At 34.0% G+C, this 17,063-nt stretch overlaps 1 protein-coding gene across 1 annotated transcript in view; it reads right to left on the bottom strand.

The window, feature by feature from the left end:
* Window positions 1–302: 302 nt before the first annotated feature.
* Window positions 303–17,063, bottom strand: part of LOC145672936 (very long chain fatty acid elongase 7-like) — a 198,979-nt gene continuing 182,218 nt past the window's right edge. Inside the window, exons 8-9 of the mRNA XM_081742163.1 lie at window positions 13,022–13,174; window positions 303–7,999 (exon numbers count right to left, since the gene is read on the bottom strand). Of these exons, the coding sequence (XP_081598289.1) occupies window positions 7,709–7,999; window positions 13,022–13,174 (444 nt within the window). The 3' untranslated portion in view covers window positions 303–7,708. The remainder of the gene's footprint in view (window positions 8,000–13,021; window positions 13,175–17,063) is intronic.

The raw sequence follows: 17,063 nt of genomic DNA on the forward strand, positions 1-17,063 counted from the left end.
ATGAGTCACCTAGTAGCTTTCAGTTTGCAGCCATTTAAAAACGCGAAAATGAATGCCGATTTTCTAAATGGCTGGAAATCGAAAGCAGATAAGTCGTGATAACGGTACTTCATGCAAAATAATATTGTCTAGCGAACTGTTGTTTCACTTTTTGATTAACTTTTTTAATCTATTTGAAGATATCATATAATTACTGTAAAATTAGCGGTATTTTAATTCCGCAGTGAAGGTGTACAAACTTTTCATACTATACAGTTAACTTCAATTAAGATTTTCGTGGAACATTATGCACAGTTTAAATCAAAAGTTTAGGGATACACAAAGTGATTGCTATTAAAGATTTTTGTTTCTCCGAGTTTATGGTTGGATAAAATCTTTCAAGGCACCAATAAGGCTTGTGAAAGATGGTTATACATGGCAATCAGATTTAAATCTCAACTTTTTTGTCCCTATTCGTAGACACCTTTAAATTTTCTCAAAATTAAGTAATTAATTCAGGAGTGCTATGGAAGTTTCCAAAGCTTAAAATGTTTTAGATCGGACAAATATTACATTTAAATATGCTCTATGATTGTATCTCCACCGTTTTAATGATCAAAAATCAACAATTACACAAGTACTTTACATGGAATTGTCTTATTCATAAATGACCTATAGTAGTACTAATTTCGAACGTTAAAAAAAGTTTCAAAAACCTAACACTTTAAACATACAACAATGAAATGTGGCTGAAACTCAGAAAGGAAATACAACTATGAAATTATTGTTTTGCAAAGTGTTTAATTGTAATGAAGTTAGGGATTAGTTCAGTAACACTAATTGAAGTGCAGATTTTAAGGACTAATCAATCTATATTACGTATTTTCTTAAGATTAGAAATCAGAATTCTATTGAGAAACTGTACATAAAATTTACTTCAATAATGGAGTTTCTTAACAACCAGTTTAAAAAAAAAATGATATGATCACTTACAGAGCCCAGCTTGAAACTATTATTACCTGTGTATCTTACTCTATAAATATTGAAAACAATGGGGGCTACAAAACTTTGTAATGAACTAGAAATCTCAGTTCTTAAAAATCATAAATTCGCCCATGTTAAGTTCTGTATCGGTGTTTGATTACTTATAATTTCGATGACTATTTACTTTGCCACCTTATTCAGAGCACTTAGGCAGGGTGGTGGGTCAGGATATTTGACATTATTGAAGAAACTACATTGATATCAAAGGCAACCTTGATCAAATGTTATCATGATGTGAAAGGATAGCTTATACCATGAAACTCTATAACATACACGGAGGGAGACAAGTAGAAGTAATCAACCAATGTTAGTTACACCTCGTAACTTTGCGATGCTGCTGTTAAAATCACTACTATATACTACGTATTTTTAGGCTGCCTTCACACTAGGAGCCGCTCACATGAACCGACAGTGTGAAGCTATTGAATACTTCTGGGCAGCTCAAAGGATCGTGATACCAAAATGACAGCCATGCTGGAGTCAGAAGAAGCTGCAACTTTAATCTTCACGATAAATTGCAAGAAAGGAAAAAATGAAAAAAAGACCTAGAACAATGTTGATTTATCCTATAAATGGATCAAGACTGGAAGAATGTTCATTGTACAGTCTGTTTTCTAAACTGAGAAAAGATGGGAGAATTTTTTTCAGTTGCTTCAGAATGTTTGTGTCTTCGTTTGACAAACTGTATAATAGTATAAAGTATATAGTATATAGTAAATATATACATACATACTTTTCTCCAATTCAACTGAGTTCACGCTCATGTGTGAAGGGCTCTCATACGACTGCATGTTATCTTCGTCCCCGCCTGCAGCCCGCTCGTGCAACCTACTGGCAAGGTGATTTTCATAACAGCTCAGAGTCGGGGCTTACTTGCACCGAAGCGCATGTGTGAAGGCGTACATTTAAGATAATGTAAAGCTAGCAGCTTCAAACCACGTGAGCGGCTCACAGGATCCTAGTGTGAAGGCTACTTCAAGACAAAAAGATTTTGTGATGGTGGCAGTGACCTAAAAAAACTGCTTCTCTCGAACCTACTCTGAATTTAATTCTTGCATGTCTGGTAAACTGAAAATTTAATTATATAGATTTCTTTTCTTATAGATATGAACATTGTTTCCCTTTCATATCTTCTGTAATTCTTAAAATTTCCGTCCTTTCTATGTTTTGAGGAAGGTGGCAGAGTAAACCGAGGTGAGTTCAGGTACAGATGAGTTCAGACTGTATTTCTTTTCTTTCTTTTTCGCACATACCATGACATACTGTTACATATTTGCGCAAAAAAAAACATCTAAACATGCAGTGCCGTGCCGTGGAAGAGGGATGGGGCGACGGTTTCGGGCGCCGAAGTAAGAGGGCGCAAAATTCGGGAGGAAAAATGATAAGAAGGAAAAAGAGACGAAAAATGGCTTAGAACATTTTAGATAAACAGCAGTATTTTTCAATCTAATATTTAATTTGAGCAGGGTCAGAAAATGCATGTGTACATATATAAAATGGAAGGAAAAGAAATAATAAAAAGTTCTAAAGGTAAAAAAAAAAAAAAAGCGGGTTTATTTTTGAAAATTTTCTTACGCTTCGTGTCAACCAGTGGCGTTTCGCGGCTGGTCTGTCGACCTCACTCATATGTACGGGGGCACAGTCGTATACTCTTGCCCCGGGCGCTGACTTTCCTCGGCACGGCACTGTAAACATGATTAATAATTTCTTTCGTATCGTTTCATTAATAAGTCAGTTTCAATTTCCAGAAATTATTTCAGTTTTCAACAAAGTATATCAAAACCTAGTTCAGTTTTAATCAATAATGCAAATGAATATTTTCTTTTAACAAGTACAGAGACAACTTTAGCCATTTACAAAAAAGTGAATGTGCGTGTATGAAGTCTTTATATGTATCAAATAATTTTTGCATTTAAAACGAGAAACATTATTTAAACAACAAATATGTACTCTTTATGCAACAAATCTAGACACTAGTATTGGTGTTCACTTTACAAAATCACTGACAAGTAACTGCAGTAAATTTTTAACTTAACAGAAAAACAACCATTTTCTAGTTACCACACAAGAATAAGAAAACCTCGTAATGTTTACTAAGACAACACAAGTAAACAGTAACAGTGTATATAATACAATAAATTGAGAAAAAAAATGAACATTTAACATTGTTTTCCAACATCATGGATCCTTATGTTAAAAGTTAATTGAGTTTATCACCAAAAGTAAATTGATTTATAATTCTACGTTCTTTTGGGGTTTTGTTTTGGGTTTTTGTGTATATATAAAGTCCGAATTTAATTGAAAATTTCGCTTGTTTCGTGGTTTAGCAGTCTTAAAATTGCATGGTTCGGAGTCACTGAAACAAACTTACTAGAAAACCCGTATAAAATAGTCCTACTTTGCCTAAACAATTGACATTGAAATTGACAAATTTGCAATGTTCGACGGCATAACACTTCAAGAAGGAATGTAATCTCAGGCTTAATTATCTGGGGTTATATAGCTACCTGAATTGAATCAGGAGAATTTAGTGATACCGCCAATCTTGTTACAACGTACACATTTTTTTGTTACTTAAAGTACGCAAAGCATTTGCTCGAATTAATTCCAGCCGAAAACAATCAAATATGATGAATATATGTATTTAAAAAAAATAAGATGAATATATGTATGGAAAAAAGATCAATTCCATAATATCAGCTTTAATTTCTGCTTAATTAAGTGGAGCTCAACTAAGCCGTGGTTTTAAATTACATGGCATTATTATTGCCACTTTCAAACAAATATACGAACATTTAATAAAGTTGATTCACCTAATACACTGAATTGCACAAATTGTTTTCTACTAGGTAATTTATCTACGATCTGAAATAAGTAATACTTTAAACTCCAGTAATCTAACTTTGTAAAAAAAATTGCGTAAAACTGAACTACTCACTTTGAGTGAACATTGTGCACTCGCCGATAGGTAAATTCATGTAGTGATCATAATATGTATTTTTTATTATTTTAGTAAGAACTTTTTTTTTTCAATGAAAAACACAAAATTTATTCAGTTGTATCTTTCTGATAAACATTTAACAATTTTGGGGACATTAATTTATGAAGCAATATGGTTTAAACAATTTGATTTGGCATTTACTTGAAATTTGCTAGTAGAATTCAAAACCGAACGTTTTGCAAGTTCATATTATTATAAACTTTAATTATCTCACAATCCAACACCATGTTTATTACATGTTATTTCTTGTCCTCTCAAGATTAGATTCGATGATTTGCAGAAATACATTACCTTGTAACAAAACAAGTAAACCACACAAATCGAGTGTTATGAGTAGTAATTGAAAACAAAATATTATATATATATATAAGGCACTCATATATACATATATTTATATATATATGAATCTTTGGTGTCAAATCATCATCATAGTGAATATATATATATAATATCTGTGTGTATGTGTGTACATAGAAAGTTACATAAATGCATTCTTCTTTCATAAATCTTTATTTAAAAAAAAAACTTTTTTTGTCATGATCTTTATATTTTGTTATATTACACGTAAATACTTTCTCAGAACACAATGGCACGTTATAAATAACATAAGCACACTTAAAAATGTGAATATTAAAATGGACGGATTTCTCTTTAAATAGTAGCAAAGAAAGAAACTGCATAGTAGTTTCATATCTCACCACCATCTTACAAACAAAAACAAATCTGATCAAACAATTCAAACTAAGATTGGACAAGAACGTTAATATATATATTTATTTCATCATTATTATTTCTGCCTGACGTAATTTATAAGGTATTGAATACAATGGTTACGGAGATAACTGCGAATTCAAATACAGTTAAATAATTATCATGTTTGCAACAAACATGTCTTTTCTTTTGTTTGTTAGTCTAACCCTTTTTGAAAACAAATATTGTTGTTATTTTTAAAAAATAAATAAATAAAATTAAGAGGTAGGCAATCAAATCGGCACATCAATTCGATTTCCAGCTGAATGCGCAAACATTCAGAAAAGTTAATAAATAAATACGGTTTTGGTGTTGTAATTTTTTTTTTCTTTTCTTCATAAACTTTGCATTGTACAATCCGCGGCAAAAAACCTGCAACATGAGGATGTAAGTTTATTGTGAAACTACGCCTAACAGCACAGGGAATGAACATAACATCTAAGTGGAACGAATCACGCCAGGATAAACCTTGGCCTCCTCTCGTGCACACTTATTTTGGAGCAAAAGACTTCGTCATTTCACAATAAACTTATATGCTCATGTTGCAGGTTTTTTGCCGCGAATTGTACAAGATGATAATGCAAGTTATAAATAGTACTAACTATAATTACCAGTATTAATTTAATAACAACAATAATAATGCAACTTCTGTTCTTATTTACTGTAGAAGGCACTTACTTAGATTTGCCTCAATTAACAGTTTTTGCTTTGTTAGAAGGACATTCTTGAATGCTATAACACACTCATACTGTACTAGTGTTCTTTTTCACATATATATTCCCACAGCAATTTCCAGAGATATTCTTTAGAAATTGAGTTATCCTTGATCAATATAGGTCAAGCAGTGGTTGGCTTCCATTGCAATAATGTGCCATGTTTGTTTATGTTGCTTATAGTTCGCCCATGCGCATATCATTAAGTAATGCACTTAAAGTTATGTACATAGAAGAAAACAACTTTCTTGTAAGTCAACGGTTCTCAACCATTTTCTGGCTTCTTTATATCTCCTATCAATTTCTTTCTCACCGATTGTACTGTATTTTGATAAAACAGTTTTATTTAAGAGGCTCCATCACAGCGAAATTAAGATACAGCTAATTTTACAGTAATTATGTGATATCTTCAAATAGATAAAAGATAATTAAAAAGTGGAACAAGAGCTCGCTAGACAATGTTATTTTACATGTGATACCGTTATCATGATTCACTTATCTACTTTCGATTGGCAGCCATTTAGAAAATCGGCATTTATTTTCGCGTTTCTAAGTGGCTACAAACGGAAAGCCACTAAGTGACTCGTAATAACGCTACCTCAAGCAAAATAATATTGTCTATGGCGCTCTTGTTCCACATTTCGATTATCTATTTGAAGATATCACATAATTACTGTAAAATTAGCGGTATTTTAATTTCGCAGTGATTAGGCCTCTTAACTCGTATCCTTACATAGATATGAATGGTGTAGATTACGATAAAGGAAAAAGGTCCTAATATATGTTTTTTAACGTTTAGCGCATGGAACTGTATATGATAATTAGTGGTGATAGGAGTAATGTCAGTTGTAAGCTATCTTTGAAAACAGTCCGGCGCGTACCTCCGGAGCTATGCGTATTATAGGTTGAAAACCACTGTGTTAAGTAATCAACATTTGTACATTTTATTTTCTTCTAACCAATTATTTATGTTGTATACAAAAATCGATGGGTACACAAGAACGTAATTACATCACTCAGCACCAATATAGTATCTGTTATGAGGTCCATAAAGTAGAAGGTGACTGTAATAAGATTGATTTTTGCTTCAAGTCACAATCTTATTTCCATATTTAATGTACAATACTGTAGTCATAATCATATTTGGACAGTTTTTTTTTTCACACTATAGCACAGATTACATTGATCGCTATTTTTTATTTTTTTATTTTACTGTCAGCGCCAAGTAGATGTGTATCAGAAATGATACATGAAGCGTAGACAGAATATCTACTTAAAAGGAAAGTATTCAACTGACTCTAGTATTACTGCTGCAATATGATTTTCCGGCACTCTGACTACAGGTAAGATGTATTTAAATATGCCAGCCTGTGTACCAGATCATATACACGTGGCGATAGAAAAGAACGTTCGTTGTGTGTTCGAAATGATACACGAAGCGTAGGTGGAACACGCCGTGTGTATCACCTGTGATACACATGGCGATCAAATGTATTAACTGCTTCGTGTGACAGTTAATTAGGTCAGAAGTTGCATATGAGTGAAAAATAGAACTAATAACAAATACCTCTTAATTTTCGTTGGTCATGACGAATACATTGTTCACATTTTAGCGTAAAAAAAAAAACCTAATATCGGCATCGTACGACTATTTATTCGTAAAAGATTTTTCTATATTATTATTTTACTGAATTCATATAAATAAATCAATGTGTTTGTTCTATTAAACCTTTCTAGCTTGCATCAAGGACACTTTTCACATTTGTGATGACATTACACATACACAAGATGGATTTTTTTATTAATTATTATTATTGTCAGCCAAGGCAAGAACGATTCTGTTTCTTTCTGAGCAATAATTACAGATTGAACATCACTTCTAACAGCATTAGGAAAGAAGGAAATTTATGTGGCGTATTTTTTTATCTTCTCTAATTTCTACTTCGAGAAACTTTTGGAAGACATGTTTATACATGTATGTATGCATATGTATATATATATTTGCAGTTCTCTTCTTTAACATATATATATATAATGAAATTCTGACTTGAGATAAACACTATACAATAACAAGAACCTTGACTGGATGTGCATCTCATTTCAGTTTTTTTCTTCTTTCTTTAAGTACCGTTAAATAAACTATAGAGTAACATCTCTTAGTTCATTTTCTTTTTAACAATAAAAAAAATCCCTTTTCTCTTTATTTAAACCACTACATACGTTATTCAACTTTTTTCTCGTTGGAAATGTCCTGTTCTTTGACCCCAGTCACCATGTAACCATTAAACACACCATTAGAGTAACAATGGGAGTAATTTTTGGAATACTCCGTGGAATAACTGTTGTATACACCATTGGTATTCTCCGTAATTAGACTTTTTGGAACCCCATTCGAAATTCCGTTGGACGCTGTCATCCTCTTGTGTACACCATTTGCGTTCGACTCTTCTTCCACTGGATGAGCGGTTCCATTGGCGTTTCCATTTGTAATGGCACTCTTTGGTTGTTTGCCCTGTAATAAAAAGAAAAATAATTATTTATTTCTCAATATATTTAGTACACCACCACCAATGAAATTCAAATGCTAGGTCAGTAAAAATACGAGGTGCGTTCGGAAAGTAACCTCTGATTGGTCATTGTGCGTGAAGTAGGGGGAGGGGGGAGCGCTACCATCTCTGCACAGACGTGCGCGATAGATCAGTCAGCATCCAGCCGTGACGTTGTCTGATCACTAGTTCCACTTTTCTAGCGTCTTAAAATGTGTGCTGCAATAGAAAATCCCGCCAAGTGCGAGATGCGAGTTGTTATACGTTTTCTTTCGGCAAAACTATTTCGGCAGCAGCTATTCATCGGGAACTTTATGCCGTGTATGGACCAAGTGTGATGAGTGAAGGAGTTGTTCATGAATGGGTTCGTTCATTTAAAAGTGGACGAACAAACATTCATGACGAAGAGAGGAGCAGCAGGCCATCAGTGGTCACTGACCAATTCGTTCAGAAAATTGTCGGACAAATTCGTGAAAATCGACGTTTCACAATCTCGGAGATTTCCGATGAATTTCCACAAATTTTCAGGACTGTGTTATATATGACGTAGTGACACAGAGGTTAGGATACAAGAAGTACTGTAGCTTAAGGCATAGGCTGGAAATTTTTCTGCTCATGGAATTTCTAAGCTAGTGCAGGGATATAAGTGCTTGAATGTTTATGGAAACTATGTTGAAAAATAGAGGAAAGAATTAGTTTTCAAATGTATATAATAAAATTCTTATTTACTTTGGTGTTTCTTCTTTTAACCAATCGGAGATTACTTTCCGAACGGCCCTCATGATTAAAAGTTTTCTCTAACGGTATCAAAAACTTATTTTGCTTGCGCATTGAATTAAATTAATTTTTAATATTCACTAGTTGCAATCTGAGCACTTTCTTAGCTAATTGGCTTAGAAACTATCTAGAAAGTAAAATATTTCAAGTTCGCTTTGTAGTTTAATGCTGGAAAGTCAAGATTAGTGTCTAATATAGAGCAAGTTGTACATCGTCTTTGATGCAAGTGTAGAATACTTCAAGACATTAGTTACCGTAATACGCGTGTAAAAATTTGGAAGCACTCTGTAAACTATTTTGATATGAGTACAAAGGTTCCTCAGTTTTAAGTGAAATGATGAGTACTAAATAACGAAGATTTTTTAATTTATTTTTTCAACAACCATATTTTTTTTTCCAGCTCCATTAGATCTATACATTGATGTATCTTTGGATACTTTTTTTGTTATTTTAAACGCTTGTAATATTGAATTTTTGTTATTATTACTCCTTAATTTATTGCTTTCTATTTCTCTTTATTCCATTCTTTCTTGCTTTTCTCCAATACTCTTACCAACTAACCGTAAGTATTTATCTGTGACAGTAAATACAAATTACACTTTCAGTCTACCAACACTCAACGTGAGCGGGGATCGATCGCGCGCTTCAGTAATCTTTTCTTTTCGTGGCAAGTGTGTGACAAGGAATGACCCACACGGTGAAGGTTGACCTTACATGTGATGGTTTGTGTATTCACAAAGTGTACCGGTTTCAAACCTCGGTCGTGGTTCGGAGCCCATGTTAATATTAGGTACCATCCTTTATAATCTTGTTGTTGCGTAGAATGCAAAATAATTATCACGTGGCACTAGAAGCCACCTTGGTGTTTTTACATTGTTTTAGCTACTCTTCAATACCCATTTAACAATCCTTTCCTCTTAAGTCTTAACCATCTTATCTGATGAAGCATCAGCGAAAACGCTCAGAAGTTTTCTTTCATTTGAATTGGGGGTTTTCAAATTCATTTGTGGAAAGTAATTTGTTCTGCCGTACCTGCTTCTCCATTCATTTGTTTCTAACTCTATATTGTAAGGATCCCCACCTTTCAGTGTGAGCACATGTTATCCACATAACATGTGCTATTGTTTACAAGCATCAGTACAGCAGACGATACATATAAAACCAGGAAAACATGAAACCAGCATGACGGGACCCGAGGAGGAACAAGCCACCCAGAATTTGCCTATAAAAATGGACCCGAAGAGTACAGAAGTATCAGTTGGCCACTGATCACTTAACCTACACCTGTTCCAGAGTTCGCCGTGGACGAAGGAATACTACATTGCCTAAAATTCCTGGAGACTTCCATGAGTGAAGGGGATTCCTAACCCCAACCCAAACCTCTGGAGGCTGCCATGAGCTAAAGAGGTTACCAAAAAAGTACCATATCCTGAAGTCGCTACAAGACGCCCTGAAGGCTGCTATGAGCTAAAGGGTTCTCGTGTAAAACATTTTCCTTCCTTCATCTCATTTGTTATAAGGAAGATTTTAAGATATTCACTTTCCACATACGGTTTTGTGATTGTATTTGTAATTTTTATTTGCAATATTTTATAAAATAAAATAGGTAAAAGACTAAATCTCGGACTCTTATTGTCTCTACCTACAGGATATTACTATACAATATGCTCGTAATCAGCCTTGCATTTCATCCAGTATTTGCATATTTGTTACGAATTAAGAATGTCTTCCACCCTAAAAAAATGGCAATAATAAATAATTTTGTAGTTTCGATACTGAAGCTAGTATAGAACAAAGATACACAATACGTCGTGAATCCATATTATATAATAATAGCTCCTAACGAATAAAAGTTTATGACAGTCATTTCGCTAACGTACAGCACATATTTGTCAGAAATCTTAGAGAGAAAATAATGTAAAATAAATCTAAAATTCTGTTACATATTCTGACATAGTTAACAATTTTGACAGAGGTAGTGCATCTTACATGTCTGCAAAGATGTTAAGTTTCGGTGCATATTACTGAATGTATTTCAAAGCAAAAACGTTGAAAAAATTTGTGACAAGGCATAATAGGTCACCCAAACCCTGATCAGTCATCAACTACTACAATACTAATGTTTATTTGTCTTTAGTCTGAGTTCACTGTCTTGCGTACACTTAAATTATATTTGGTTCATTACATGTTTTCAAATGTGGTAAGCAATGCACTATTCATGGGAGCTAAGAAGCCTGTGGTTGGGTTTTAAAGACGAGGCTTCTTGGCCAGGAATCGAAATAGCGTATTTTCAGTCTACTTCTTTCATTCCTCGCTCGCAATTCTCTGCACCGTTCGTAAACTCACCCTACAAGCTGCAGTAATTCTCTCTCAGAGACCACAGTATACACAGTATGTCGGAAAAGTAACGGAACTTTTACAGATTAACCACTAGCTCCATCTATTGAAGCAACATATCATCGAAAAGCTGGATATCTGCTCAACAAAACGAGAACACAATCATAAGAACTGATTAAAGAAGTGTAAAGTTACAGCAAGAAACGTGAGTGCATCTGGTGTTACCTCGTCACAAAAACACGATGAAGCAAACAGCCAATATTAAATTTTGTTTCAAGCTAGGTAAAACATTAACACAAACATTGGAAATGATAAAACAAGTGTATGGTGATGGTTGCTTCTCTCGTACACGTGTGTTCGAGTGATATACGCGATTCCGGGACGATCGGGAGACCTTGGAAGACGACCGAAAACCAGGCAGACCGAAAAACAAAAGTCGCGATGAGTTGGTGGGACAAGTGCGTGAAATGATCGCCCACGATGCGAACTCGACTGTGAGATGGATGGCAGAAGAATTAAATACGACGAAAGACATGAATCACGAAATGTTGACAAAGGATTTAAAGAAACGGAAAGTCTGTGCTCTATTTGTTCCGCACACTAACTGAGGACCAATAAACAAATCTGTATGCTTCCACACCTTACGTCAGCGTTTCTCAACCGGTGTGCCGTGAATAGGCCGCTGGTGTGCCGCGAGGAATCGAAACAAAATTATTAATTTTATAGCAATCAAATTGCAAAACGTAGGGGAAAATGTATATTTGTGTTTCACATTACTATGAAACTCTACTATGGATCTACAATTTTAAGTTTCATACCGGGTTAATATTCTGTATATTTCTATGTTAAAAAAGTATTTGGTATCATCGTTATGACCATTATTGATTCTTTATTGTTGCAGACTATTTCGAAACTTGAAAATTTAAAACATCATTCAATCTTTTCGACAAGTTACCTACATTTGTGTTTTAAAAGTAAAAGAGATTTGTTTGTTCGTTCGTTATTTAGTGATCTTCCTTCTTAGTAGAAGGTAGGATCCAGTTTTTAAAAAGAAATCATATTTTTAAAAACCCGAGTCCAATATTTCATTGCAATTGTTTTCTATTTTTAAATTAGAATGAAAAATAAGCATAACGATTTACCACGGGGGAAAAACCAGTAATCGAGCTTTCTTCTCTGCGAGGAGATTATCAATAATCACAGAAAAATACCACTGTGTTTTATATTCACAAATAATAATATCAATAAGTGTGCCGCGAGAATCCAAGTAACACCCGTAGTGTGCCGCAAGTTGAAAAAGGTTGGGAAACGCTGCCCTACGTATTCGCTTGATTTATCGCCGTGTGACTATTTCCTATTCCCAAAATTAAAATTAACCATAAGAGGAACATTTTATGACTGTTACACACGTTCAGTTTGCCGTGACAAGGGTCATTGAGGTGATTCCGAAAAAGGACATTAAAAACTCTATGCTAGCATTGGTTCAACGTGTCCAGTGGTGTATTGATGCGGAAGGGATGAATTTTGAATAAAAAGAACTACACTTGGTAAAATACCTAATTCGTTTTGTTCAATTTTAAAAGTTCCGTTATTTTTCCGACATATTCGTGAATTTCATGAATTTTTATGTATCTTAAAAATGAGAAAGTACACAAAATTCCCATTATTTTCATTGATAAGAGTGTAATAAATGCAGTGATAAGGAAATAATAACTAATTAATCCATTATCAGAGTCCAAAATAAAAATACGAACATTTTGTCTTTTTTTTTTCTTTCTTTCTTTAAGTGCGATATGGACACAGACAAGTCTTAAAATACGAACTATCCGTACAAAATACGGACGTCTGTCAACCTTAATGTGACAGATACTTACTTTCTTTGACCTGTAGGCGTTCTTGTAGAAATCTGAGAAAAGGAACAGAAACAGAACTCCGTGGAAACCAATCCAAACCATGAAGCCCTTTGGATAATTGCATTCGATGAACAGAAGCTGGAACTGATGGACAAAAATCATGACAAATTGAACCTGTAAAAAAGAAGAGAAAAAATTAAATAATATGAAATATATTTTCATCTCATACTATATACTATAATAGAAGTAATAGAGAACTTTCTTTGAAATTTTGTTGGATTGGGGTTAGCTTCCATTTCAGCATCGATTCTATGTGAGATATGGACCAACAGTTTTAACATTGTATCCGAACCACATGATCTCCTGCCGGAAATCGAACCTGGGTCTCCCGTACCAGACGCGTATGCCACGACTACAGCAACGAGGGAGCTCAGAAGTGTGAAGAACTAATGATGTGAGTGAATATTCAAATACATTTATTGAAAGGACTTCAGACTGGACTGAAAATAAATTATTAAAAGAGTAGAAGAATTGGATAATCTGAGAATTACATAGGGGAAGTTGGCCAAGTTTGAGCATTACATAAGGTAAACAGGGTGTCGACTAAAATTTCAAAATGAAATTTCGTGAATTTTTCGTAATCTTTTCTTTACCAAACCATAAAATTTCGTAACATTCTCAAGAGCAAATTTGGGTGAGAATGAGGCCGAATTTTTATGCATGTGATAGAAGAGTCCTTGCTTGCAATTTGGTAGCGTCTCAAGCCGACCATAGACATTTTTGGTAGTGAATTTTGTCCTTTTATAGAACACAATTTCCAGCCTGTACTTATATGTGTACAGATTTTTAAAAATTGTGACCTAAAAGCTAAATTTCGTAACTTTTTCTTGACTTTCATAATCGTTTTCTGATTTCGTGACTTTTTCGTGACCGACAAACACCCTGATTGGCCAAGTTTTCTAAGAGGACCACGCGGAGACCCTTATTTAGTGAATAGTATATTACTGCAAATGATACACTATGAGCTCACCTATGTTGCGTTCTCTATCAGTATTTTGTCGCTTGTAATGTCGATGATTTTATGTAATCTGTTTGCTCCGGAGAAGATAAGGATACTTCAGGAAATTTTAAATATTTACAGGATATTTTAAAACATTTATGGAAACAAAAACTAGTGCTTCTGCTTGTTAAACTGAAATTCTTTCTTGCAATTCTGAAATGGAAACTCTCGAAAAGCGACAAAGATGGCGAAATTTTACACGTAGTTTCGAGTCAAGAATTGAAAAAAAAAAAAAAATTCCAGTTCAACAGATAGAATTCCCCCGACTCGCCTCTTTGATATAAATTTACTCTCTGTAATATTTAAAATTTTTTGACCCATCCTTTTGACGTGTTCTGACGAAAATTATGATACATAGTCACCGAAATTATAAGCAACGTATAGTGATATTCAATTTAAGTCAATTCACAGCACCTTAATGTGTGTCCCGAGAGCGCACCAGAACGCCTACATATAAAATAGACAAAATGATAAAATTTAATTTGCATAATGTTTACTTGTGGAGTTACTTACTTGTTTCTTCTCAACTTTGGTTCCAATTTGAGCTAGGATCACAGATGTACGCAACAAGAGAAAAAAAACAACGGAGCTTTAAAGTTAATCTTTCATCCGACCATAGTTACATGACTTGACTTCATCTTTGGCAAATATGGAAAATTCATCTCTTTCAGTGCTTTTTATTATCCCATTCTACATCATTTTAAATAATGTTGCATAGTAAGAGAACTGACTTCATTGTGCATGTACATTTTTCATGTGAACATTTTTTTTTAAGGAATCTGCTCTTCGTCAGTCTTAATTTACGGAGAAAAATCTAACATCGAAACAAAGCTCATATTCCTAATAATCGAACTTAAATACACAGATTTTATAACTTCGCTATATGAAAACCGAGTATTATAACTATGTAAGAATATTCATATAACAAAACAGCTAAGATCTAGAAGTCGTATGTTACACAATGTAACCGAGAAACCGAACAATGACGAGGATGATTTTCACTAACTACAGTGGACTCTTTTTAATTCGAAGTCCAAGGGGACACGAAAAAACTTCGAATTATCCAACAACATTCATTTTCACTTATATAACAACAAACAAACCAAAGTATTGTGCATCAGAAACATATTCATATGGTGTAGACTTTACCTTTAAAGCAGCTTATTATTTGCGAGATCGAATACCGCATACAAACGACATTGACTCCACATAATTCAAACTACGTGTACAATGGAAAATATATTTACGTACAGCACTACAACATACATTGAATAGCCCAAACAATTAAACACCAATAACAATTTGAATATTCTGTTCTCACTTTTAAGAAGTCGTAAACCTCATTTGCTTAAATTTGATTGTTTTTGTACGGTCAATAAATCTTGAATTTTATGTATTGCGTGGAATACGATATTAATAACATTTGGTTGACTTTATCGATAATTCATCTTAAATTTTCAACCAATTCTGAAACAAGATGCGATTGGCACACGTTCTCTATCTTTACTTCTTCCCCAACTCATCTTCATCTTTATCATTACATAGATTTTCTATTTATCTTTCGTATTACTCTTCCCTATGGCTGCATCTGGATAACTGAAAACACGTTAAAACTGTATTTCTCTGTTTACATCTGTCCAACATTAAACTTTTTCAAATATATTTACTTTGAATTATCCAAAACATAGGTTCAAAAGTTCGATTTATCCACGATTTTTTACTATTGTTTTCAATACAGAGTTCAAGGGGAATGGACTTCTGTTCGAATTATCCAAGTTCGAATTAAGGAAGGTCCACTGTAATAAGCACTCATAGAATATATGTGCGGTAAGTTTGAACTCCACGACCAGTTGCTCCTTTGAGATAGAAAAACCTTTCAGCATCTACTTTCTCATAGCGCCAATGTATGGTTAATTTCAAGGTACCGTAACTTAAAAGTTTTAGTAAAACTGATTATTGTGGGTACCAACAGGCGAGTTTTAGGACATAAGTTGCGCTTACGAGGTCACTTGAGGGGACAATTTCCCATTGAAAATTGTAGAATCAAACTGGAGAATGATAAATTGGGTGGAAAAGAATGACAAATTGCGTGGGAAAGAATGGCAAACTGATGTATGATAAATTTTGGGGAGACGGGTAAATTTGGTGTCATAAAGGCAAATTTGGGGAAGGAAAATGGCAAAGTTGAAAGAAGAATGCCAAATTTCGAGGCGAAAGTAAATTTAGAGAAAGAATTTGGTGGAGAGAGAGAGAAAGGTAAATTTCGAAGAATGATAAATTTAGGGGAAAGAATGGTAAGTTTCGAAATAGTATGGTAAATTTCGAAAGAGAATGGTAAAGTTGGAAAAAAGAACGTTCATTTTCGGAGGTGTTACGTCCAAGACCTTGGTAGGGATGTGCACCTAGGGTTGCCAGACGTCCCAGTTTTCAATGAAAAATTAACTATCCCGAAAAAGGCTTTCGGGACGCTTTTATGTCCCAGTTTTTGTTCTTCATATTGATAAAAATTCAACCAGCAAGAACTAGTAGGCTTTGTCTCACCTAAAAGCGGAAGGTGTATAGAATGAACTGGAAAATTGTGAGTAGTAATCTGGAAAAGACAGGTAATTAATTGATTCGATCAAATGAGTAGAAACCCTGACCTTATACCTAGATACATAGCCTGAAATTGTCGCAGTTTTTTTGTTTACAGAATCTGGCAACCCTATGTGCACTCCTACTTGATGATACTATTCCGATTCTTACGCAGGTTTCCTTCATCTAATGTCCGTTTGAGCTTTTTTCTTTTTTTCCTAATGCGTGATTGATACATGTTCCTTTCTATTGAAGAAGTTGTTTGGAGGATAATCCTTAAGTGTAGTTCGGCAACCATAAATGCTTTGCCAACCCCGATACAACAGAATCCGAACCCTTAGATTTTTTTATGTTCTTTAATTCTGGTATTAATATTTCTTTCGATGATACGAATATATCAATTATCACCCTGCAGATGCCTTCAGACTC

Source organism: Thermobia domestica, chromosome 16 (genome assembly GCF_964235325.1).
Source record: "Thermobia domestica chromosome 16, izTheDome1.hap1.1, whole genome shotgun sequence".
In the NCBI taxonomy this organism is placed as follows: Eukaryota; Metazoa; Arthropoda; class Insecta; order Zygentoma; family Lepismatidae; genus Thermobia; species Thermobia domestica.